Source organism: Protopterus annectens, chromosome 4.part0 (assembly GCF_019279795.1).
Source record: "Protopterus annectens isolate FY-2018-M chromosome 4.part0, PAN1.0, whole genome shotgun sequence".
Classification (NCBI taxonomy): domain Eukaryota; kingdom Metazoa; phylum Chordata; order Ceratodontiformes; family Protopteridae; genus Protopterus; species Protopterus annectens.
This window is the reverse complement of record NC_056733.1, coordinates 1,147,303,620-1,147,330,423: the sequence shown is the minus strand read 5'-3', so window position 1 is coordinate 1,147,330,423 and position 26,804 is coordinate 1,147,303,620. Positions and strand designations below refer to the sequence as shown.

The 26,804-nt window shown below is 41.2% G+C and overlaps 1 protein-coding gene across 1 annotated transcript in view; it reads right to left on the bottom strand.

The window, feature by feature from the left end:
• ERGIC1 (endoplasmic reticulum-golgi intermediate compartment 1) overlaps positions 1-26,804 on the bottom strand; it is an 864,031-nt gene that overhangs the window by 31,389 nt on the left and 805,838 nt on the right. Inside the window, exon 11 of the mRNA XM_044069870.1 lies at positions 24,620-24,742. Coding sequence (XP_043925805.1) covers positions 24,620-24,742 — 123 coding nt within the window. The remainder of the gene's footprint in view (positions 1-24,619; positions 24,743-26,804) is intronic.

Sequence of the window (26,804 nt, the reverse complement as noted above, 5' to 3'; positions counted from 1 at the left end):
GTGTGGTAAGAATTGTAGCCTGGTATTGCAGGGGTGCTCTCTGGAGCCTTGAACCAGGTCTCAGTCACTGCACAGATATTGATGTGCTCCATTTTTAGGAGTGCCTCGAGAGAGTGCATTTTGAGGTTTAGGCTTCTAGCATTGAGTAGCATTACCTTCAGATTTTGCATGCTTGTATCTGTTACTGTGGTAGTTTTATCCTTTGAACCTTGCCTAAAAAAGGCACTATAGGGGTGGCAAGAGCTTTAGCCAGTAACCTGAATCCCAGGGGTGACAGGTGCAGACCATCTTTGACAAAGCATCGTGGTTTGTCGATCATGTCTTCCCAGGCAAATACTGGTTCCCCTTTGAATGACACCAGAAGCTTAGCCAATCACCAAGGAAAGGCCTTACATTGTTTAGGGATGCCAGAAATGAAAGGTTGAACACCCAGTAAAAATTACAGCTAAGTGTGGCCTCTAGGTTCAGTAGCTACATCTATCAAACATATAAACTAAATAATTGTAGAATGTCAGAAATAGGAGCCATAAAGGGATTTTACCCACTGTCGAGTTGTTCAGACAGACAATTATGCTACTTTCCTTTGTAAATTAACCTTCTGGGCTGCAGTCAGGCAAGCTGGGTGTCAGGTCATTAAAACAATGGAGGAACCATGAGGTTAGTCAGAGGAAGCAAATGTCTATATGAGGTTTTGTCAAAAGGATAATATAGAAAATGTAGGTGAGATTCCAGAAGAGGCTAATTTATTAGATGAGGCTGTAACAAAGTAAACCATACATATAGAGTCCAGACAATAGCTTTTGGAATAACTTAGGCCCTGCAGATTTTGGCTTTCTGAAAAACTTCAATACTAGGGGTAAGGTGGAAATTCATGCAGCAGTCTTTGTGGTCACTGGTGGATTTAAAAATCCAGTGGGGTCTGAATGATTAGGGAAAAGAAGCTGCACTTGAGTTAGCTGGGATGCAAACAGGTCACTACAAGGCTCTCCTAAATGGCATAAAATGATCTGAGCTATCGTCAGACTGAAGGACCACTCATATGGCATCAGCAGACATCTGTGGAGCCTATCTGCCAAAAAGATGGCCTGTCCCAGGATGTGTGCTGCTGTCACAAAGCAGTCAGAATTCATTGGCCATTCCAATATCCTCATAGTCTCCTGACACTGGGGGTATAGAACTTTACTCCTCCAGCCTGTCTGCTGATGTACCACACTAATGACATTTTAAGAGTGGATACTCAGTGCAACATAGGGAAGGAAGTCCTGTAGAGACCGCAAGGACAGTAGAACTGCCATCACTTCCAGGACATTTATGTTGCACTAGGGGAAATCTGATGGCTGCACTTAGTACACACACTTTCTACAGCCTGAGGTCTTGCCCCCTTTCTCCCTAATGCCCCTAAGTACTATACCACAGGACAATACGCAAGTTCACTAACACTAATGTAATAAAGGCCTATGTTATTATCTGACTTAAGTGCGAGTAGGGAAGAAGAAAAAAATAGCACTAGTTTAAAACTGAAAACAAAGTCTCAACAACAACCAGTTTTAATTAGACAAAGATGTACTTCCTGCCCAAAAATGAAAAAAAAAATCTGCAAAAGTTCAAGGCTGGGATCACCATGTGATACTCATGCTGCATTGACAAATGATATATGGAGACAAAGGGAGAAGTGTGGTGCATTATGGGAGAGATGGGAGAAGTCTGAGCTTGAGAATGCCGTGCAGATGCTGGTAAGAGAGCAGTCTGCAATGATTACCCCTACGTTTGAATTAGATGGACTAGCTCATGCAATATCCAAAAAGAACTAAGGATTTCAAGTTGTAGGTGGGACATTGTAGAATAGTGTGGTGGGTCTCACCATTGGATATGCCAAAATTGTTGGTGTCTTGTAAAGAATACTGTAAATAAGGTTGCAAATATTGCTGTACAAAACTGTTGCATTTATTACTGTTACTAAAAGATGACAAGCAGCTTCTATCTGCCTCTTATTGGCCAGACCATCCTGCTACGTACTATACTTTGTGTTTATAATTATTTGGTGTATTAACAAAAGATGAACAGTAACTGGGTAGGTCCCCAAGCTGATAATTTGTTGTGGTGACAGTTTAGTACCATAAGTCAGGTATGAAGGCTAAAACAGTGGAGAATATTTCCTTCCTTCCTTGGAAATTGATGCGTATATAGATGTGCAAATGCTAGACAGATAAAATTACTGTGCACAAGTAAGCACTGGAAGGCAGTGTGCAGAGAAAGGGGTTTGGGGAGCTAAGTCCAACTGTTTGGTGTGAAGCTTGTTCTTAGGTGTGGTTGGCAGGCTGCACTGATTATTTAGGGATTTATACTCAAGTTCCTTACTTATCCTTGAATTTGGCACCAGTGGTGTGATTTGGACCATACCCACAGTGAATATTCATACTGGTTGGAAATGAAGGGATTCAAAACTCAGCTGTCAAGTCCCCCCACCCCTTATGTTGGCTGGCAGTGGAGGGATTCAAACCCCACCCATCTGTGAGCTGTCAACCTTCCATAAACTGGTTAACGGTGGTGGAACTCAAACCCCATCTACTGTCCTTCTCTATGTACTCATGACCCAATGTACTTTGATAAAAGTGGAAATCTAAGTACTGGTAGTTGAGCATACTGGCATGACTCGTACACTTGTGCGCATGAGTGTCTGAATTCGGGCTTATAAACCTGTGTAGGCTTCCTTTATTTTTATATATTAACATGAAATCTACAATGGTCTGTTTTTAATGTTTAACTGGAACTTTTCTCCCTAGGCCTCCTATGAAGATGGCGTATGCCCAACTGAAACCTATTTACAGACTCTCTCTGTCCATGACCCAAGCACCAATGCAAGCATTACAAACTGAAAATGAGCATCTTGCAGAACATAATTTAGCTATGTATATATTTAGACAAAGAGTTAAATACATGCAGAGGATTTCAGAGGCTTTTACAAATACCATGGTTCAGCTCTTATAAGTAAAATGAATATTGCATCAAAGTGGATTTTTGATCTGTCAAATTAACAGTGATTTTAAATATTACGCAAGCTATACTGTACAATTGAGAGGCTCTTGGCTCATTTATACAAAACAAAGACTTTTACTGAATAATCACACTTTTATAAGCTGTTTAAGTACACTGCTGTATCTGTATTTCTAAGTTTGGTTGTGGTAGTATTTCACTCCGGACATGCCTTTACTGTGCTTTTACATAAGGAGGACTGGGACTATTCATCTAGTGGCAGTAGGTGTTTGCCTGGTCTGTCTGAGCTGGGAATCACACACAAGTGCTCTACGTATCTTTAGTAGTTTCAAAAAAAAAAAAAAAAACTGTACTGTCTGCTGCTGCTTTAAGTAGTTAATTGCACTGTATCTGTTAGTTGCAGGGCTGTTGTAGGTAGTTTGTGTGGTCTTGTAACACCTGGGTTCCAAACCAGTTAGATGTTTTTCTGCACTCTTTTAACAGACGTGTGCTGATCTAATCTTTCTGAGTTTGGGGTTGCTGGTGGGAGGCTTATTGTGTGCTTTCCTGACTGGTAGTTAGCTTAAAGATTGATTCTCTTTGCATGTACTCAAGTCTCACATTTGTGTGATACTGCTCTTCCCACAGTGACTGTTAGCAGTGCCCTTGTATATACGCAAAAGTCTAGAAGTTCAGTTTTTCCCTAAACAGATGTTACTGAAACCTTCCAAGCTTTTCTGCTGCTCTAGGAGTAACTCAGTCGCGCACTGAGCAGCACTGCCTTATTGACCAACCTTAGCCTACATGGAATATAGGCCCATCTTGTAATCTTGGTGCTACCAGCACAATCCTGTCAAATTAACCTATTCCCATCCCTAATAAGACATACATTAAGAGCCTACTATCATGGACAGGCAGTTTTCCATCATCTCTCTGGCCACCCTGACAGACACTGGCATCCTCTGGCAATGTAGCAGTTGTCTCATGTATACGGACAACCACTTATTCCTGAAACAAACAAATACTGTATGTGAGAGATGTAGTTACACTATAAAATTGGAGGCAAGATTCTCGCATAAGGACAAATTGAATACCAAACAGCACATACACACTTCCCACATTAAATAAGGACACGACACATTAACCCAAATTTGTGGAGGTATTCACTACTACCAAACGATCAGAGGCCTCCCAAACAGAAACCACCTACACACACAAAAAATGCACCAGTGTCTCAACAAATAAGCCCATTAGGCATAAAAACATGAAACCTAATGTATCGGTCAAAGGTGACTCCATTGTGAGACACACAGATGCTCCCCTCACCAGGCTGGATAAGGAGCAGGTCACGATTAGATGCCTGCCAGCTGCCATCATCTGTCAAGTCCAAAAGTACCACCAGGACTCTGTCACAGTCCATGTGAGGGTGAGTGACTTGAGATGTACCTCACTGGACTATATGAAGAGAGACATGACTGAGCCCTCAAATTGTGTGTCACAGGCTGGTATAAGCCTAGCCTTAAGCAGCATTCTACCTTCTCCAAAGATGATGCCACAATACAAACAAAGAACAATTGGCTTAGCTTCTGCTGTCAGTCCAAGGGGATCCAAAATCTGTCAGCCTGCTTTGCCAGAAATGGTCTGCACCTGTCTCTGCTAGGCTTTTGGATATTGGCAAAGGCATCAGCCAACCCTATTGTGCCTTTTCTAGGCACTGTCAAAATAACCAACCTCCCAACATAAAATCTTCTCTAGACAAACTCAAGGTACTGCTGCTTAATGCTAGGAGTCTAAACAAGAAACTGCACGCCCTGGAAGCAGTCCTCACTTTGGGAGATGCTGAATCTGTGTAGTCACTGAGACATAGTTCAAAGGCACAGAAAGCATTCCGGTCATGCAGGGCTACAATACCTTCCATATGTTCATACCACAAACCGTGCATGAAAGAACCAAAGGAGGAGGTGTATCCATCTTCATTAAGGCTAAGTACACCTTAACACTGGTCAAACAGCATGACTCTCTTGAGCTACTCCATGTCCAACTAACTATAGGCAAAGCCTCCTCCCACATCATAGCTAGATGTAGGTCTCCCACCATGAAACAGAAAAAGCATACTACATATCTGGACTTACTGGAGTCACTTGTCATACAGATCCAACACCTACTCATTGGTGACTTTAATTATCCTACCATCAACCGGGAAACATACATAACCACAAACATGCTGTCTCACAGGTTCTTGGACTTTGTCAATACAAATGTTCTGGAACAACTAGTCAGCACTCCCACAACAGGATGAAATGTCCTGGACATAGAACTCAGTAACATGGGAGAGCCTTGCCCCCCCCCCCATGTGTCCTCCCTGGTAAGATCGGACCATAAATTTTTCTCCTTCAATGTAATTATAAGACCAGATACCCCATCACTCTCAAAAATGCTTAAGAATTTTTCTAAGACAAATTTCCTCCTACTAAGTGAAGGTATAAGAAGTTTCAAAGCCCCCTTGAATGCAGGATAACATGGACGTTTACGCAGAGATGTACACCAATGCTCTCTATGACCACTTAACCAGCTGTATAGAATCGGCTGTACCTGACTGAATTAAAACCAGGTCTTGCCAAAAAAAAAAACCAAAACAAGCTACTCTGGTGGACCCCTGCTATAAAGAGGCTATACAACAAGAGGAAGAATCTAATGCCCAAGAACAACAGGGAATTGGCTGAGGAGAGGAATTAATCCCTCTCTAGCTTAAACAAATTAGAGATCTTGTCAAGTTCTCCAAATCTAATTACAAAGCAAAAATAGCCTCCCTAGCTAAGGATAATCACAAGGCATCCTATAACTACATCTGAAATCTAAAAGGGACTACTCAGCTATTTGCTGAACTGGTTATGGATGCAGCACCCAAACTCAACTGGAAGTAATAGCCAACCTGCTAGCTGACAGATTTTGGAGCAAACTTCACCCCCTGTCCCCTCCACTCATCCCCCAAAGTATACTTGCCACCATTTCTCAGCCTATTATCTCAAGAGACCAGGTCATCTAGTCTCTCTACAAGACCAAAAACATGGCATGAATGGGACCAGGCATCTCAGATTGCCTTTTAAACAACTTAAAACATGACCTAGCAGACCCATTTGGATCTCAGTTTAACCACAGCCTGAGAACTGGCTATGTTCTGGTGGAATGGAGGACAGCAACAATAATCCCTCTACACAAAGAGGGATCATCAACCGATCCTGGGATTTATAAGCCCATAAGCTTAACTAGCCTCATCTGCAAGGTCATGGAAAGAATCATTATGGACATTAACAACAAGTAATCTCCAAACTCTGGACCCAACCTAGTTTGGATATGTTAAAGGTACAGCATGCCTGTTAATCATGGTTGATTGTTTTGAGAAAGTCACCAAGGCCCTGGACGACGGAAAGACAGTGCATACAGTATATCTTAACCTAACCAAGTCATCTGACAATCCCCCACTCAGGTATCATAGAGAAACTCTCCCAATTGGGAATTAACCCCTACATTACCAAATGGGTTCATCGACAGGACACATACTGTCAAAGTAGGTGATTTCACCTCTAGCAAAAGACCAGTCACCAGTGGTGTACTACAGGGTTCTGTGCTGGGCACCTTACTGTTGGAATTTATTTCTCAGAAGTCAAGGCAAACTTGGATGGCTGTGGCTGAGCAAGTTCATTGAGGACTGCAAACTGTGAGCAATCACGGAGTCACCTAATGATGTTAATATACTGCAGGCAGAGCTAAAGCAGAGAAATGACAGGTGCCAAAGCCATGGATTAAAACTAAATGCAAAAAAGTGCATTTTTATTCCCTTTGGGAAAGGTGACATTCCTGCTAATTACATTATAGATAGCATCCCCCTAAGTGTAGACCTAGATGAACGTGATCTGGGTACTCAGGTTAATAGCAACCTGAACTTTGACCTCCACTTATCTACAGAAGAAAGGAAATCCTTCTATGTGGCACATCTTACAAGTAAAGGAATGGCATCTAGATCTAAGGATATTATAATTCCATTATACTCTGCCCTCATTAGTCCAACAATTGAGTACAATGCTCCCTTTTGCATGCACATCACCAGACACCTGCAAGAATGGAAGAGACCACAGAGGTTTCTCACCATGAAATTGCAGGGTACACAAAACAAGTCTTACATGGAAAGACTGAAAGCTCTGTCACTGCATTCCGTCTCCTACAGGTTACTGCAGGGTGACCTGTGCCTGGTTTACGGGGCAGTCTCTGACCTGGCCCTGATGGAAATGCTACGCATTTGTAAATCAAACTGCAGGAGGGTCACTCGCTCCAGGGATTTTAACCTAGCTTCTGACATGAACAAGTCACTCTTGAGAGACAGATACATCTCCAAAAGATTGCCACTTCTCTGGAACAAGCTTCCAATTCATGCGAAACACAATCCCCCAACCCTCTTCAAATGCAACCTAGATCAATGAATGGATGACCGCAAATCCACGCCTGGTGTGGTGTCCATGTCCCTCCTAGACAAAGGAAGTCTGTGATAACTACCATAGACCCTTACCTCTGCGAACTTCACTCACCCATCTACTGATAACTGGGGAAACCTGGGATAAATATGGCTAGTAGGCTTGTAAGGGCTCTAGGGCTGTTAGACTAGTAACCTCCTAGCAGTGGTCCAGTGATTAATGTTGTCACCTCACAGCAAGAGGTTCTCCAGTTCATTTCTTGGCTGGGATGCCTTGTGCGGAATCTGCACGTTCTCCCTTGTTTGGGTGACTTTCCTCCAGGTACTCCGGTTTCCTCCCACATTCCAAAGACATGCGTCTGGAGCATTTCTCCTTGGGACTCCACTGAAAATAGGCTCTGTCCTAGTTGGACTTTCACGGTTAACAAATGTTAAATAAATATAAATAAACACACCTATGAACCTATAATGACTACAGGTTTCATAGTGTATTAACTTGCATAACACTTCTCAATTAACAAAAAATAAGAAATATTTTATTTTCAATTTATTTGTCATTTGGCTACTGTGAAAGTCCAAACCAGGTGCAGGTATCCATTTTCAGCAGAGGTTCAGGGAGAAAAGCTCCACAAAAATATACAGTACAGGGATTAATAAATACAATATTAATACAATACTACAAATTGCAGAGCTTAACACAGTGATATAGTAGAAATAATAATAGGGTGATATAGTAAAAATTAACTGAGCACATCTAGTTAATACACTGATACATGTAATTCTTATAATATTTTTGGAATAAATTTATAGCTACAGCAAGCTGTATGACAGAGGCATGTAAGAAGTACAGGGTGTAAGAAATATGAGAAGTCAGATGACTAGAGAAAAGAGGGTCAAGGGGGTTAAGTGAAAAGAAGCGGGGCACAGAGATGGTTTTAAGATCAAATAATGAAGAGTTAGAGAAAAATTAGTATGGTGCAGAACAGATATGATATGGGTGGACGTCTGTGTGATTCGTTACCTTGATGTGGTACAGAGGCTTGCCACAGTTAAGCAATTCTGTCTTAAAAGCCAGTCTGTGTGGCTGCCATTCATGAGTGTGTAAGACTGTTTGCATAGACTACTGAATGTACATCACAGGACATAAAGGTACCATATAAAATGAATATATGAAGGCATATTGCTGAAAAGTGGAAATAACACTGTTGGGAGGGACGGCAGATGGATGGTTACTCGGGCCTCCAAATTGCTAACTTTGGTACTCATCATCTGTGATCAATAGATGACGGCCCACCTAATTTGGTCTCTCACTCCTACCCAGCAACACAGACTCAATGCCATTAAGAGAATGGAAGAAGTTACAGAATTACAGTTTGGAAAAACAAAAAAGGAGTGGGAAATTTAAAAGGTTATACAAAAAAGACATGAGCAAAGTGTGCTTACTGATGCTTAATAACTGGATGCAAAGGTTATAGTTCCTGAACAGGGAGATTAAAGTGCTCATAGTGTTACCTAGCCAGGGTATTGAATGAAGGGGCTTAGAATACAATATTTGGTAAGTGAAATTAGGGGAACCAGGCATGTTTAGTCTTTCATTTACATTTATGGAGGGGGGTAAGTGTGGTTTGCAGTATTAACCTCAGAATATTTTTGTCTTTCTTGGTCAAGTTGTTTTGAAGTAACTTTTCTTATTCTTTAACAATTTAAGATCTATATGGGTGGGTTAGTCAGAGATAGGCATTGTAACACAGTTTAAGTGACTAATGTTGCCAGCTACCCTCCCCCAGTCTCTACAACTGGTCTACGCACTACACTACATTATCCGTCTGCTGCGTAACTGGCAGCCTGGCTCTGAATTAACTACTCAGGATCCAGGATGCAGGAAAACAACTTTTGAATTCACCAGTTATCTACCAATGCCAAAAGAAGAAGATGTGTCAAAGAAATCCATATCTGTGGATTTCTACAAAGCTTCAGGACACTGCATTTCTTGGTAACTACCTCTTCCAGAAGAAATGGCCAGTAAGTGAAGAGAAAAAAAAAAAAGACAAAAAAATGTTAACCAGAAAATTTTATTTATACTAAGCATTAAGCAGATTAAAGCATTTTTCTTGGATAAGTTTGTAATGAAGAATCTGGAACTCAAGATCTTATAATTAAATCACACACTCTGACAAAAAAGAACTTCTCTAAAATAAAATAATTTAATTTTAACAACAATTACATATGAAGTGTACAGCAATGTGCAAATACAAATGGCAACATATGTATGTTGTTTACTAACTTTTCAGATGGCAATGTTAGTTGAGGGATAAAAGTAACAAATATGCTGACATACTGATTCTCAAACTACAGAAACATCTCTCAAACAGCAGGACCATCTCTTCTCACCTTATTAATCCCTAACCACTTATCAGCATTTATTTTTTCTGCTTTTTAAATGTATTCAGGACAGTGCGCACTTTCTCCAAACATGTTCATATACTTGTAGTGGGACTTGCATATTCAAATAAAAAGTAGCTTTAATGTTTGTGTGCGTGTGTCTCACACTTAAATACACAACAACTCACCAAAATACTGACGTCATCCTTGCTTGAACTGCTTTCTGCTTATTGTGCTCATACAGAAGTAGTTATGCATTTCTACTGTTCTGCTCTGGAAGGTGTCACCTTTTGGTCTGGCTTCTTTAATAAAACATTTGCTAAATCTATACATGTCCAAAATCACTGCAACCCCACCTTCCAGATGGAGGGAAAGCTGAAAAGGAAAATATGCTTGTACTGCTGTCAGCAATGTTCACTCGCACTAGAGCTCCGTGCTGTTTGCTTTATTTATTTATTTTTGTTCACCTGGTCTGTAATAAAATCATAAAGTAAGGGGTACTTTTAGCCCAAATGAAGGCACTCTGAACTGCTTGTTAAATGACTGTAGCAATGGTACTAACAGCCATAAATGGGGAGTGGGTGAGCTGAAGGTACGTCTTGTCTTGTACTTTATAAACAACACTTTGTCACAGTAGGTATTTAAGTAACATTTTCAGATGTTAGTTTTACTTAGAAGACAATGGTTTCCTATTTTTACAACAAATTCATAAGGATTACAACTTCAAAACATGTAAATGCTCATTGAGCCTCTGTATGTACATTCTCATCTAAGCACTCCTGACCGCAGACTACTCATTAGCTATGAATTTCAGATATGAGTGCCCTGGTGAAGTCCTTTGTTACGTTATCTCTGTATTAAACATAACAAGTGCAAGAACAGTATACGGGATTCTGAAAGTATTCTTTAAGGGCCCAAACCATGAAATGTTAAAGATCTTAAAATCTTGTATCTCACTTCTGTTACTCTAGCAGTTTCCATATTGATTTATGATTATCTAACGGATCTTTAAAATCTTGTAATATTCACTGAGCATGTATATTTGTTGGCAAAACTGGAAAGGCAGCCCTTCTCCTTTCCTTTGTAGCCCCCCCCCCCCCATGACTTCTGCTACTCAATAATAACACCATCTGCCAGTCTAAAAGATTACCTCCTGGTAACCCATAACACTTTCACACTGCTAGTGACACATGAATCGCCACGGCAACCATGACGCAGGAACCAAGCTGAGGCCAGCTCTGCAAGAGGTTAACCTCTACATGTGCCACTGATGTCAAAAACATCAGGCTGATACCAACAGGGAACCTCGCCTCCCAGGGAGGGGCTTCCAATTTGTAATTAAACAACAGTAAACTAACTGCTTGAAGCCTTTTACTGCTAGAGGCCAGCAGCTCAGCACCTGGCCGCTGTCACACTGACTACACAAACATTCTCACACACACACACACACACACACACACACACACACACACACACACACACACACACACACACACACACAATCACCATTGGACAAACGTAAGCAGAACAAACTGCAGAGAGGACTTTACACACAAAAAAAAACTTGTCTTAATGTACTTAAATGTGTTTAGAACTGTTCATTTACAAAACAGTTCAGCTATCATTCTCCTGTGCCCCTTTTTCTTCTATGTGTAGAATTAATATAGAAAAACAAACATTCATTTCTTTTTTATCAGCTCTAAATGCTGCATTTCATCAATTTCTTTCTTTTTTTTTTTTTTTGAAAAGGAGAGCGTACATGGCTGGCAGAATATATTACTGAATATATGCCAGCACAGAAATGTATTTACTGAACTATTTTCATACGGTTATTTTTTTATATTTAATAGCTCTACGAGTCTATCCTGAGACTTAAGGTTTTCTATGTACCTTTAAGGTCTTACACAGTCTTGTAGCTCAACCAGTAGCACACTTGCCTTTGCTGCAGACGGCTGCGGGTTCCAGTGCCACACCTGGCACTGAAGTGCAGAATAAGGGAGTGCTGCACTCCTGAGTACCATCCTTTGGATGAGATGTTAAACTCAGGCCCCATCTGCTTGAACTGGTGTTAGCATAGGTGGAAGCAAATGACCCCACAGCACTTATTGAAAAGAGTATGGGAAGTTCCCTGGCCAAATTTCCCCATGTCTGTATTGAATACCACTGTGGGTATTCCCTGAAAAGGAGACAATGACCCTTGTGGGACTAGTTCAGTCAACAAAGTATAAATAAATACAATTATGACCAAAAATGTTATGACTACTTAGCCCAAAGTTACGCATTACTTGTTTCTACTTTTAGTACCATTCATTCTATAATTTATGATCAATGGCAGTGGTTTCAAGTATGAAACACAAGAACACTGGTATCTGAAATAAAAAGAATACCTGTTTAATTCATCTCTATGGCATTTTTATATATGTAACTCAAGCATTTTATAATCCTGATATAAATAAAATGCATACTATACTAACCAGTGATCACTCCCTACCCTCAGGCATCAAAACTGTGCTGCACCTTTTATGCCAATAACCATTCATGCATTTAATTTCAGAGCTTTGTTAAAGATGACGGATGGTGCAGCGGTAGCATTGTCACCTCACAACAAGAGGTTCTCTGGTTTGATTCTCAGCTGGAGTGCCTTCTGTGCAGAGTCTGTATGTCCTCCCTGCGTTCGTGTGGGTTTCCTCCAGGTGCTCCGGTTTCCTCCCACGTTTTAAAGACATGCGTCTGAAGTATTTCTCCCTGGGCCTCCGCTGAAAATTGGCTTTGTTCCAAGTCAGACTTTCCCAGTAAACAAATGCTAAATAAATAAATAAATGACACCTTTAATGGTGGAGTGGACACAATCAACATAAGGAAAAGCAGACATGTTTATTATTTCATTTTGCTTTCTTTTGTGTGAAAAAGTTTATGTAGGTTCTGATTTCAGAAAACTTGCACTAAATAAACCAGACTGATACTGAAGTAATCAACAGTAATGCCGGCCCTCCATGGGAAGAAGGTTATGAAACAGAGCACCTCTATGACACTGTTCAAGAGGAACCTGGATGAGTGGATGGGGCACCATAAATTCTTACTGGGGATAGAGCCCACAACCCTCCTGGACATGGGCAGTCATCACTAAACACAATCTTGAGTATTGATTAGCATTTCTATGGTACTACATTGGGATGAAACTGCTAGTCTTAAAATGACCTCCAGGTCAATAGCCTAGCAATCTCCTAAGATCCTATGAATGAAGCCATTTTTCTAAACACACAGACTCAAGGGAAGCTTACTAATGATGGCCAAACACTAGGTCTTCTGCAAAGGGAATTTCCAGTTAACATCCCTACAAGCAATCTTATCTCTTGTGCAAGTGGCAACACCAAAGACAAGTGTGGCCATAGGTAATGATCCCAGGAGAAAGCAAACCACACAGAATCACATGAAGGGGAGTGGCAGTCAGGTAAGGGAATAAATGGGTCACTGTGAAAGATGACTGCCAAGCGTGCAAGTATGGCCATAGGTAATGATCTCATGAGAGAGCAAACACAGAATCATGTTCAGGGGAGTGGAAGTCAGGTAATGGAATAAATGGGCCACTGTGGTAGGTGACTGCCAAGTGAACAAGTATGGCCATAAGCAAGGATCTCCAGGAGAAAGCAAACCACACAGAATCACACGAAGAGGAGTGGTAGTCAGGTAAGGGAATAAATGGGTCACTGTGGAAGATGACTGACAAGCAGACAAGTACGGCCATAGGTAAGGACCTCAGGAGCAAGCAAACCGCACAGAATCACATGCAAGGGAGTGGCAGTCAAGTAAGGGAATAAATGGGTCACTGTGGAAGGTGACTGACAAGCTTAGAATTCAGTGCTTAAGGTTAGGAAAAAAATCAACATCAGCTCTCTGATGAACAGATGCATATATGACAACCAGATCATAAAACTACACTGAGGCACAAAATTCACTGCAACAGTAAAAAAATCCATTTGGCATGAAGATGTCACATTAAAACAAAGTGTACTTCTGAAGTACTAACTGGTCACACTGCACAGTGTTAATTACCTTAAAAAAACAGTTCTCAGTGTTGTATGTTTTCACAGTGTCAGAGACCAGAAACCTGGCAGTACAGCTTCCCTAGATCCAAATGATACTAGCTTACATTCCTTCTCTCATGCAATGTAACTCCACGGATGCATGACTGCGACTAAAGAGCAAAAAGTAAAAGCACACACCTGCATCAACTGACTATCAACAAACTCTGGACTCAAAAAAAACACAAGCTGCCTCAATGTGGAATATACACTTTGAATTGCAGCCATTTTAAAGCACTCCTCCAATTTTATTAAAACAATTTTCTGCCACTGGACATCAACATGTGCATCTCTGCGCAGTTCATAGGTTGATACTAGGCTATCTGCCCTAGGGCATTTATAAGCCTAGCCACAGTGTGTTTGGCTTTCGCCACCCTTTTAGACTAGTTGACTGTGCCTCTGTCTAGTAGGTCACAGAAGATAGCCCTTTTAAGGTTAGTTTACTGTGCCTCTGTCTAGTAGGGACACAGAAGAGATCCCAGGGGTAAACCTACGATCTCCCATCCACTTGTCAAGATTTCTCTTGAAGAGGGTCATTGAGGGGCTCTGCCTAACATGGATTGGGATTTTGTTCCAGAGTGAGGAGAGCCTTTGGGATATGAATCTGTCCCTCAAGCATGTCCTATTTATTTCTGTGCTGAGGTTTAAGTCCCTGGAGCGTGTAGCTCTAAGGGATTTGGATTTCCTGAGGTGGAGCATGTCCATTAATTTTGGGTTGGACATGGCTTTATATGACAGGCACAGATCGCCTCTGAGTAGGCGGTAAGCAACTGAGTAGAGCTGGAGTTTCTTTAGCTTAACTGTGTAGGGCATCTGTTTGAGTCCCTTGATCCTCCTGGTGAGGTACTTTTGGGGTCTTTCCAGTTGCTGCAGGTGTCGGGTAAGGTACATCCCAAATGGGGCATTGTATTCAATTATGGGCCTGATGAGTGATGAGTAGAGGGGCACAATGACCTCTCTTGATCTAGATGTGAACCCTTTCATGATAAGGTGGGCTATATAGAAGGTCTTTCTAACCACTTTGGCAACATGATTGTCAAAGGAGAGATTGCTATCTACTTGGGTCCCCAAATCCCCAATTACTTCTTCCGTACTTAATGGATTACCACCTATGTGGTAATTTGTGGGCACTTTGTTTTTCCCAAAGGGGATGACTATGCACTTTCTGGCATTTAGCTTTATGCCATGGCTCTGGCACCAGTTATCCGTCTTTGTGAGACCCCGGAGGATGCTTGTGTCAGTCAGCGAGTCGATTATGGCACCCAGTTTGCAGTCAACTGTGAACTTGGTCAGCCATAGTCCTCCCATGTTAGCCTGTACCTCAGAGAAATATATACCGAACAAGAGAGGTCCCAGGACTGAGCCTTGTGGGACGCCACTTGTAACTGGTTTAGAGTCTGATATGGCACCTGCAATTCTGACCATGTGGGTTCTATCCCTGAGCCAGTTTGCAACCCATCTTGTGACATAGGGGTTGATATTTAAGCTGGTGAGCTTATTTATGATGCTCGAGTGGGGTATTGTGTAGAAGGCTTTTGCGAGGTCCAGGTACGCTGTGTGGACTACCTTCCCTTCATCTATGGCCTTGGTGACTGTTTCAAAGAAGTCGACCAGGTTCAAGAGGCAAGGTCTTCCCTTAAAGCCGAATTGGGTAGGATCCAGTGTTTGGAGGTTCCCAATGTCTTTGTTTATGAGTTCCATGATGATACGCTCCATAGCTTTGCAGTCCAGGCTAGTCAGGCTTATAGGGCGATAGTTTCCAGGGTCCACTGTGGCACCACCTTTGTGGAGTGGGACTACTGTTGCTGTACGTCATTCCTTGGGTACATCTCCTGTAGTAAGGCTGAGATTGAACAGTGACTTTATGTGAGGCTTCAGTTCTTCTTGGAGTTCATGTAAGACGCAGCCCGGGACACCGTCCGGTCCCATTGATGCTGTGTTTTTTGCTTTGGAGAGGGCAGCTCTCACCTGTGCATCTGTGATGTCAGGAAGGCTACACTCTGTTGGGATAGACATTTGCTCTTTTGGAGGGGAAGGGGGGAGAAGTTTGCACTGAACCTGTCTGCCAGGATGTTGGCAATGTCTGTGGGTTCAGTGTATTTTTTGTCATTTTGCACTAACTCAGAGCATATCTGGGAGTTGCTACCCAAGTTCCTGACATAACTAAAGAAGGCCTTGTGATTATCTTTAGCGTCTTGTGCAATTTTTCTTTCGAAGCTGGCCTTAGATGATTTTATGAGGGATAGTAGTTTCTTGCTAGTACTGATCAGAGATGCCTTTCCTTTTTGGGATTTTTCTCTATCATGTAGTAGCTTCCTCCTTCTGTTGTACAGCTTATTTATGGCTGGGGTCCACCAGACAGGTCTCCTGCCTTTGGAGGAGTGAGTTTTGGTTTTATTTGGGATAGCACGATCCATGCATTCCTGTAGGTGTCCCTATGATTCTGCGGTTTGGGCCGTATTTTCCACTGGCCCGGGGGCTTTGAAGGATTCCACCTCGGTTTTGAGAAGTGTGAAGTTTGCTTTTGAGAAGTTCCTCACCGTGGTTTCCTTGGCTGGGGGTGGGGACGGGATATGGATGTCCAGTGAGATTAATTTATGGTCAGATCTTACCAATGAGGGATATACCTCTGGTATGGAACATAGAGTCCCTTTGTTGGTGATGATCAGGTCCAATATGTTTTCCCCTCTTGTGGGAGTGGTGACCAGTTGTTCCATAGCATCTGAGTTTATAAATTCTAGGAACCGTTGGGCGAGGGTGTTGGGGCTTGAGTAGTGCTCCCAGTCTATGTCTGGGTAGTTGAAGTCACCCAATATAATGGTGTTTGGAGAGACCTTCATATTCTCCAGTGTTCTCAGGAAAGCAGAGTGGGGTTCCTGAGTTTGGGAGGGTGGTCTGTAGCAGGCTACAAACAGAAAGGCAGTTTTGCCCACTGTTAGTTGCACATGGATGGTCTCCAATGCTTCGTGCAGTGCCACTAACCTGGAGGTGTGGGTATCTTTGATGAATATGGATACTCCCCCTCCTTTTGTGGTTCGGTCTGAGTTTTGGGGCCGAAAAGCATGGTATGAGGTATAACCTGGTAGTGCTGGGGTGCTCTCGGGAGCCTTGAACCAGGTTTCTGTTACTGCACAGATATCGATATTCTGCATACTGAGGAGAGCCTCGAGTGCGTGCATCTTGAGGTTTAGACTTCTGGCATTGAGCAGCATTACCCTTAGTTTCTTTTTCCTTGTGTTGTCTATGGAGATGGGTTTGTGTTTTGAGCCTTGCCTAAAAAAGGCACTATGGGGGTGGCAACAGCCTTAGCCAGTATCCGAAAGCCCAGGGGTGACAGGTGCAAGCCATCCCTAGCGAAGCAACTTGGCTTGTCGAGCATGTCTTCCCAGGCTGACAGACACTGGATCCCCTTTGAATGACAGCAATACTTTAGCCAATTGTTAAAACTGATCATTTTGTCTTTATACTGTGGCATCATTCTTGGTGAGGGTAAGATGCTACTCAAGGTCAGGGTCATACTGGCCTGGGCTACATGATCAGAGAGCTCCTCTATGTCTCTTTTCATGTAGTCCAGGGAGGTACATCTCAGGTCATTCACACCAGCATGGACAATGACGGAGTCATATTTGTACTTTCTTTGGAGTGACCTGAGTGCTTGTGTTATGTGGTGGATCCTGGCACCCGACAGGCAGCTTACAGTGACCTTCTTGTTCAGCCTGGTGAGTGGGATGTCAGTGTGTCTGACAACAGAGTCACCTATTACAAGTGTATTAGGTGTGTTGTTTAGCCTTAAGGGCTGTGACTGTGTGGCACACTGACTTTGTGAACTATGTGATACGTGGGTATTGTTGTGGGGTAGCGGTTGCTTGGATGTCTGCTTTGGAGGTCTCTGCTGCTTGGACAGATTTTTATTTAGAGCCTCTGAGTATGTTTTTGTGTATTTATGTGTTTGGTTTGCTGTTGCGATAGGTCTATGTGAGACTGGATTTGTGGTGTGTGTGGTTACCTTCTCCTCCTGACTGACTGCGCAGCCTCCAGTTTGGCTATATAGTTGCATCTCTCACATATATTTGAGCTTGTTGGGAGGAGGAGAGGGTGGTCTGTGTACATAAGGCAGTTGTAACATTGCCTCAAGATTCCCAGATTCACCAGCTGGACTGGACAGTAAACCCGAAACTGACTTTTGGACATGCCAGAATAGTACAAGGAACTACTTTTTGACTGATCAAAAAGGACCAATAGGGAGCCAAGTACTTAAAGGGAGTATAAGAGGATGTAGTGCTTTAGTTTATTAGTGCTTACTTATAAGATTACTTATACGAACAAGTGCAGGGCTTTAGAATGAAAATAGAGTGCTTACTTTGAGATTTAGAACAGTTCTACGGGAAAAAGTAAAGAGCAGACTTTGTGGAGCCGAGAGTAGTTTAAACTGCGCTGCCCAATGTTGCGCTATGCGCAAAATCGCTCAAAACCACGCAAATGCGGGTTTTAAAGCAGGAAACTGAAAGAGATAGGAATTGACCCAGAACAGCCAATAAGCTACTAGTTTCAGGGCTGATACCACTCCTCCAGGGACAGATAGGCTGCTCAAAGCTCCCCACTCTCACTGGTGAACAGAGAAGCTTCCTCCTATCCAAGTAAGGATATGGGCAACACAGGAAACTATACCACAGTCCAAAATTCAGCAAAACCTGAAATCTGGACTAATCTAGTTCAGCAAAAGAGAATTTTTTTTTTGTTTTTTGTTTTTTTTCAGGAAACAGCAGAAAAACACATAGAAAACACTGTAAATGCTATAAACAGGCTAGCGCACTTCAGTGTGTGGCCTACAACAGTTATACAATACAAAAAACTACTTAAATTGATATAAAACAAGTGCAAAAACTGTAAAAAGCAGAAGGCAAATGCAATTTAAACTTTTTAAAGCACAGATCAGTTAGAAATTCGCTTTTTAGGCGGGAAAGGCAGTCGGAACAAAAAAACAGAGAAAAAAATACTTAAATCTGGAAAAGTCTCTCTTGGGTCTCTCTGTTGCCTTATCACTCTGCAGGACACCACAAGGAGCTGTGCGGAGTTGTATACTGGTACAAAACCACGCAAATGCGGGTTTTAAAGCAGGGAAACTGAAAGAGATAGGAACTGACCAAAATGGCCAATACGCTACTAGTTTCAGGGCTGAGACCACTCCTCGGGGACAGATAGGCTGCTCAAAGCTCCCCACTCTCACTGGTGAACAGAGAAGCTTCATCCTATCCAAATAAGGATATGGGCAACACAGGAAAAGATACCACAGTCCGGAATTCAGCAAAACCTAAAATCTGGACTAATCTAGTTCAGGAAAGGCGGGAAAAGAGAATATGTTTTTGTTTTTTTTTTTTTGTTTTTTTCAGGAAACAGCAGAAAAACACACAGTAAACACTGTAAATGCTATAAACAGGCTAGCACACTTTAGTGTGTAGTCTACAACAGTCATACAATACAAAAATGACTTAAATTGATATAAAACAAGTGCAAAAACTGTAAAACAGCAGAAGGCAAATGCAATTTAAACTTTTTAAAGCACAGATCAGTTAGAAATTCGCTTTTTAGGCAGGAAAAGGCAGTCAGAGCAAAAAAACAGAGAAATAAATACTTAAATCTGGAAAAGTCTCTCTTGGGTCTCTCTATTGCCTGTATCACTATGCAGGACACCACGAGGAGCTGTGTGGAGTTGTATACAATAACAAACTTTTTAAATCACAGATTCGCTAAAAAAACTGGCATTTTAGGCGGAATTAGTTAAGACAGCAAGAAAAGCAGAAAAGTGATACTTAATCACTCCAAAGTCACTCTTTTGTCTCTCTGCTGCTGTAGACTCTGCAGAACACCTGGAAGGCACTTGTTGAGCGGAATACAAGCGTAAAAACTGTGCAAATTAGGTTTTTATAGCAGGGAAGTGAAAGAGATAGAAATTAGCCCAAAATGGCCAATAAACTACTAACTTCTGGGCTGAAACCACTCCTCCAGGGACAGATAGGCTGCTCAAAGCTCCCCTCTCTCACAGGTGAACAGAGAAACTTCCTTCTATCCAAGTAAGGTATGGCAACACAGAAACTTGTAACACAGCCCTGGATTCAGCAGTAACATGAAAACTGGACTATACTAGTTCAGAAAGGCGAGAAACAAGTATATATATTTTTTTTTTTCCAGAAAACAGAGCAGATACAATCAAAACAACACTTTACCCAATTAACCAGTTAAAAAGCTTAAAACTGAGCCCTGTTCCAGCAGTCTTCAATCAGACAAGTTCTAACTGCACAGTCCTGCCACTAGGGTACAGAGAAACCTTCTCCTAAAAAGACGGCCTGGATCAGTGCACAAGTTATACAAACAAAGCCAGATCCAGCCGGCCTGAATCTAGTCTATGCTACAGCAAACAACACGTACCGATTTCAGAAAGAAACAGTTCAAGTAAGCATGCGCAATAAGCCTTTAACCAGAAATTCCCAGCTCAGAAGGGCAGAATCTAGCCTCTCCTCCCACAAGAGTGCAGACCACAAACCTTAATGTAAAATAACTGGCCTGAAGCCCAAGTCCTTAACCCAGAACTAATACACTTTTAGAATAACAGACACTGAGCCTTCAATCAGCAGTTCCCAACTTAGAAGGATGTACGCTACCTGTCCTGCCACAACAGTGCAGACCACAAACCTTCTTAATGTAAAACAACTGTTTGAAGCCCAAGTGCTTAAACCAAAGGCCTTAGAATAATAGTTACAATTTAATCAGGCTACTAACAAGCAGTAATAAAGGCAGCAGAATAAATTCAATTGAGTACTTTTAAGAAGAGGCAAAAGCAAAATAAGGTAATAAAGTAGGAAGAAACACAAATACAGTAAGGCAGATGAAGTGCATTATTTTTTTTTTGAGACGGAGGAAACAGAGCAGATTAAGATACTATAGGGGAATGCCCTTCCCAAGTGCTGTCTCTGTACACTGCAGAGGAGATGGGACTGGTAGGAGTATCCAAAATCAAAATATGATCTCACTGTACTCAGTTGAGTGAGCAAATGAGATGGGTCCAGGAGGAGTGTGCAAAAAGAGATTTACAGCAGGGGCGGGCAATTCCAAAGCCACCAAGATTAACACCACAACAAGAAACAGGGAGGAGGGGTGGGGAACTAACTGCAGAGAGACAGAGACACAGTATTTACAGAATCAAAGACACACAATATTTACTGAATCAAATCTTAAATAAGTGCAGAAAAACATATTTAAATCAGCTTGTGTCCAGTTGATATAGGCAGACAAGTCTCAGTAGCCAGCAACTCGATTTAAAATGATTACTAGAAATGTAACCAACACATATTTTAGTGCTAGCAGAAACCCCCAAGCTAACTAACACTAACAAAGGAATTTCAAAGCAGTCTAACAACTTTCAGTGAGCTCAGATGGCTACACTTTTTCACACTTCAGGCAACGTAACTGCAGAGAGACAGAGACACAGTATTTACAGAATCAAAGACACACAATATTTACTGACTCAAATCTTAAATAAGTGCAGAAAAACATATTTAAATCAGCTTGTGTTCAGTTGATATATGCAGACAAGTCTCAGTAGCCAGCAACTCGATTTAAAATTATCAAATAAACAGCCTTTACAGATCTTGTACCCAGGACTCTGTACACTATAGTCACAGTGGTTAACCACTAAGCAATCTTAACAGTTCTTTTATGATCCACTCCTCTATGAAAGACCTATAATCTACACACTTACACTGGGTACATTTATCAAAGGGAGCATGTAAGTGTACTGAATACCTAATTGTTGAATGTGTTTCACGTGATCTTCAGGTATCAAAATCCTTCCCTAACAAAATGCTTTACCACTGAAGCACTCAGTTGTGCTATATGTAGGCCAAAATAAACTGAGCTACTTGTGCATAGCACAGTTCGTGGAATTACATTCTGACTTATGGCTGTGCAACCCTGAAGTTGATATACAATAAAAGTTAGGTGGTGTAGGGGGGCATAGCCCCTGTGCAACAATGTTTATTGTTTATTATTATTATCTAGGTTTGCAGCAATTTATGTTTAAAATCATTACTCTCACAGATCACAAAAACATTTTTATGCCCACAGTTAGCTGTGATCTATGCATTGTTTTACTCAATATGTATGGTCTAAGTGCCAGTTATTGGTATTAAAGGGCTTCTTTAGATTTGAATTAAACACTTTGACTTTTGACAGTTCAGCAGCCAACTTGTCAACATGAATTCTTACTGAATGGATACAATGAATCATCCCTTTCTTTCTGTGAGAATATCGACTTTTTTTTTAATTGCCACCGTTCATCTTAGCATGCCTCACGATCACATCACTACTCCAGTATCATGTCCTTTGCTTTTCCTTTGCTCACACACAAGCTGGCTATTTCGGTAGTGGTAGTTTTAAAGTACATTCCTTCTTTTTGCTAGCACTGTCTTGAGTGGCTATCTCCAATTTACAAAACCCTGCTCCTCGAAGTACAGAGCCCTCAGTTTCTATTGGCTCGACTAAGCAGCTAACAGTGAATGTCACTTGTGATCACTAGATCATAAATTGCTGCCCACTTCTACATCTAATATGTTCTCATGTTGTCCATGTAAGAACATGAAATCCAAGAATGTGTTTTGTTCAGTGGGCTCCAGTACTAAAATGTTTATACCCCGTTTTTTTTTAATGCTGTTGTTGTAATTGCCACAATAAGACACTGCTCTTGTATCAAATTTGCCAGAAAGGCAGCCTCTTCCTCTACTTCGGATACAAGCTCTAGTTCATCTCCTTTTTGTGCTATCATCTTAATCTCATTCCTTTCACAACTGGATTTAACTACTCTGAGGTACTGAAGAAGAGTGCTAGATTATTTCTCTCTACTTCTCTATGCCTTCCTTCCTGCCTAGTTTAAATGTTTGCTAATTAAACTTACTTGCTGAAGGGTTGGTACAAATAAAGTCCAATAATTCCCTTGTTATACCTTCTTGTTCTGCACAACTCCTTTTAGCATTCACACAACATTTTTCATAAATTCACTGCCTCCCTCGTTTCCTTAACATTAGCCTTCTTCTCATACCTCCAGTCTTCTCTTTCATTATCATCATGAAATGGATTCTCAACAGATGAGTGCATTACTACACTAATCAAATTCTACAGGCCTAGCATCTTATTATGTTTATCCAAGTTCTGCATGGGATTCCTCCTGGCACTCTGGTTTCCTTCCCAAGATATACTGACTGATTGCCTTTTTTACACTGTTCAGCCATACTGACTTGGCCTTTGTGGCATGAGTCAGGACAACAAAGGATGAAAAAGTATCACTTCATTTATCTGGTTAACAAATGACAACATAAATTAAAAAAATCCATCTGACTTCTGTCTGAAATCCTTTCCATTGCTTCAGTTCTGTCTTCTTCAGGCCCTTTTCAGCAATTTCATTAGTTTTAATTATCCTTTGTTGACTAGGTTAGTCCCAGTAGGCTAGCTGCCTCTTTTCAGGGGAGACTCAAAGTGGCATTTACACTACTACAAGCAATTTGGCTGGTGCATCTGTGAGCTTCCCCTACTCTTTCCGATAGGTGCCATGGAATCTTTTACATCCACGTGAGCTACCATCAACTTGAGCAGATGGGAGTCTCGATTAATGTCTCTTCCAAAGGACAGCACACTCATGAATGCAACACCTCCCTGTAATCCATCTACCTGTTGTGGGAATAGAACCATCAGCCTTCTGCACAAAAGCAGTATGCTACCTGCTGCACCATGAATACTGAATTTGCTTTAATTTTATGTAATGACTTTTATGTTTTTTTGTTCACCTGGGGTTACCCTATCACCTCTTATTGCTTGTTTCCTACTAAAATAATTACATTTGATAATGTTGATGCTACCATAAAACAGTTTAAAATACAATTATTTGTGAAAGTTAGTTGTACCATTTTACCTGCATTTACTACGTGATTAAATTGTACAGTATTTTCTCTTTCCCCCACATCATCTACATGTCAGAAAATAAACAGCTAATCAGCCTGGCATACTCCCACAGTGAAATCTTAAAAAATAATTACAGCAGAGAAGGTTATGACCTGTTGAAAAGCTCCTCTTGTAGTCATGAGTTTGATTCCCTCAGTCTTCACCTGCCTATGTTTCTTAGCAATTAACTTAATCACCTTAAGAGGCACATGTGACTTGTGGGAATGTCTGGCTAACAAATTAATAAAAAATGAAATGCGCACAAAATGTTAGCATTTTATGCTCATAAAACTAAAGTAAGTGTAGTAGTGGCGGAGGTATAAGAAAAGTTATCACATCCCAAGTTGACGCACCCTTATTAAATCCACTGCATGTAGATTGTACAAATAATGTGGTTAAAATAAGACAAGAATGTGACATGTGCATTGTGTTATACAATTAACTGCATGCAGTACAAGAGACTCATACACAGGGAACCTTCTGCTTAAGCTGGTGGAAAAGTACAAGTGGCAGCTTGCCAAATTTTACTTAGAAAAAGCTGCTCTCTAACATACAAGCCACTTGAAATGGCTGTCACGTTTCCCTGAATGTACTCTACCTTCACCCAAGGTCAAGGACTGTAAGTGTTAGTGCTGTTATCGACTTTCAGACCGTTATTCTCATTCATACACGTTATTCAGCTTTCCACACTTAAAAAGATCTCAATAAAGATTATAACACAACTCACCGTTGTAATAAATTTGTATAAAGGCGGTCGCCTTTCTGTGTACTTCACTGTGATAGGACTGATGTCATATCGGAACCATATAGCAGGAATAATACGACCTGTGTGACTGTATGCTACATATTCCTTGAAAAGAAAAGAAAAAAAAAACGTTTAACAGTTTCAATCTCACAAGAAACTTGTATAGAAAAGCAGTTGTGCTAAACAGTACTATAAAGCAACTGTTACAATGTTACTACCTGCCTTGTTATACATTTAGTATTACATGCACTTAACTGCTGTGTGCTACAATTATTTCTGGTTTCAGGGTCAGTCTGGTGTAGTACTATATATGCAAACGTTAATGAAAGAAGATGACAACCCATGTAGTAAAAATGCTCAGTAAGCTTACACCGCTACTTTCTTCATTCATCCAGTTTCCTTTTGACACTACAGAGGCTTCACCACCTACTACCCAAGCTCGCAGAGAATGTCAAGACCACACCTTCCACTTTAAACAGAAGTGCCCCCAAATTTCAACCATCTCCTCATTTAGGTCAGTTTGTAAAGCCTGTACATTTCTCAGTCCTAGTGTTCCTCTGAAAACTCTAGGCGTCTGTATTGTGTCCCCTAAGGCATGACACTGACATCTATCACGTTGTCCTCATGCACCTTGTTACTACCCCTACCCTTTACCACCCCGTCACTCTTCTTTGGACTCCTTTTATCATACTTGCATTTTCTTTTCAGGTATGAGATAAAAACAAAGACATGACATTAAGCATGGTCTTACCAAAGTATTACAAGGGACGGTATATGTCTGCTTTTCACCAGTGCACATTACTGAATTATACCTCCTCTGCTGACCCTAATGACTACTGTCTCATACAGTGACAAATTATTTAATAACGGTAATGATGACACTGTCCAATACCACTTTGTGTAACGTATACTGCGTCCCGAGATTACTAAAATCAAAATGCATCACTTGCTGCTTTATACACTCAGTTCCATTTACTGCAGTTTTTTGAGCTCACCCTGGTGACTATATTAGTGAGCAATGTCACAGTGCTGAGTGTTGCCTACAAACAGGGGATGCTTATCTCAAAAGTATTACGTACAACTGGACGTGTAATGGCTTCTAGACCTTCTGAAGTCACTGTAGCTTCTCCCAAGTACCGACATCATTTTTATTAATCCATTTTAAATTTCACTGACCTTACCCCAAACCTACAGACTTTCCTGCCATGTTCGTATGTGGAACAAAATCAAATGCCTCACTCAAGTCGAGAAACAGCACATCTGTCAGGGATAAGCAAACTGCTTTGGATGCAGTCTATTATCAGAAATTAAGGCAGCTATGTACTCCTTGCTCCACAAGCTGAGAGCACTTTTAACTTTATGCACTCCTACATACTTGGTGTGCTGTCCTTCACTTCCTTCTCATGGGGTCAGCTGCAACCACAGTTTTTTTTCCCAGGTGTTTGCCAGTAAAAGGGATACAGAAGTTTCACTGTGATCAAGAGGTTAGCTAAAATGAAACAAAAGATTAACAAACTACATCACTCTGTTAAGGCCAACATTTACTGAATCCACTTTGATTCTGGTGATCACACTTACCAGTCTTAATGACAGCTACTACTGCATGTCTGCAGCATATGAATGAATGTGTGAATGTGGAAGGCCTTTCATACCACCACACTCCACCTAGACTAACTAGCAAATCCTGTAACACTGGGGGAGGAACACTAGACACCTGGGATACTCTCTGTATATCATGCCTTATAGCCACTTAAAAAAATATACTCAAACAAAATTTTGTACCATGAAAGATGTGGGGCAGGAAGAACACAAGAAATCAGGGATACTCTTTATATTGTGCCTTAAAAACACATAAAATACATTACAACATTTTATAGCACAAAAAATGTGGGGCAGGGGGACCACTACACATCAGGGATACTCTCTTTACATTATGCCTTAAAAGCACCTACAAAAATTCAAACCCTGCACCCCATGCTAACCAAGCAGTTAGGCTAACACTGTATTTTTTTTTTTTTTTTACATAAGTACTCTTTCATCCCAAAAACACCGCCCCTGTGACTGATCATTTTAACATCCTTGCACCTGACAGCACTGTCATAGAAATAGTGCAGGAAATCAAACTTCTAGCAGTTATCATTGACAATAAACTTTCATTCGACCCCCA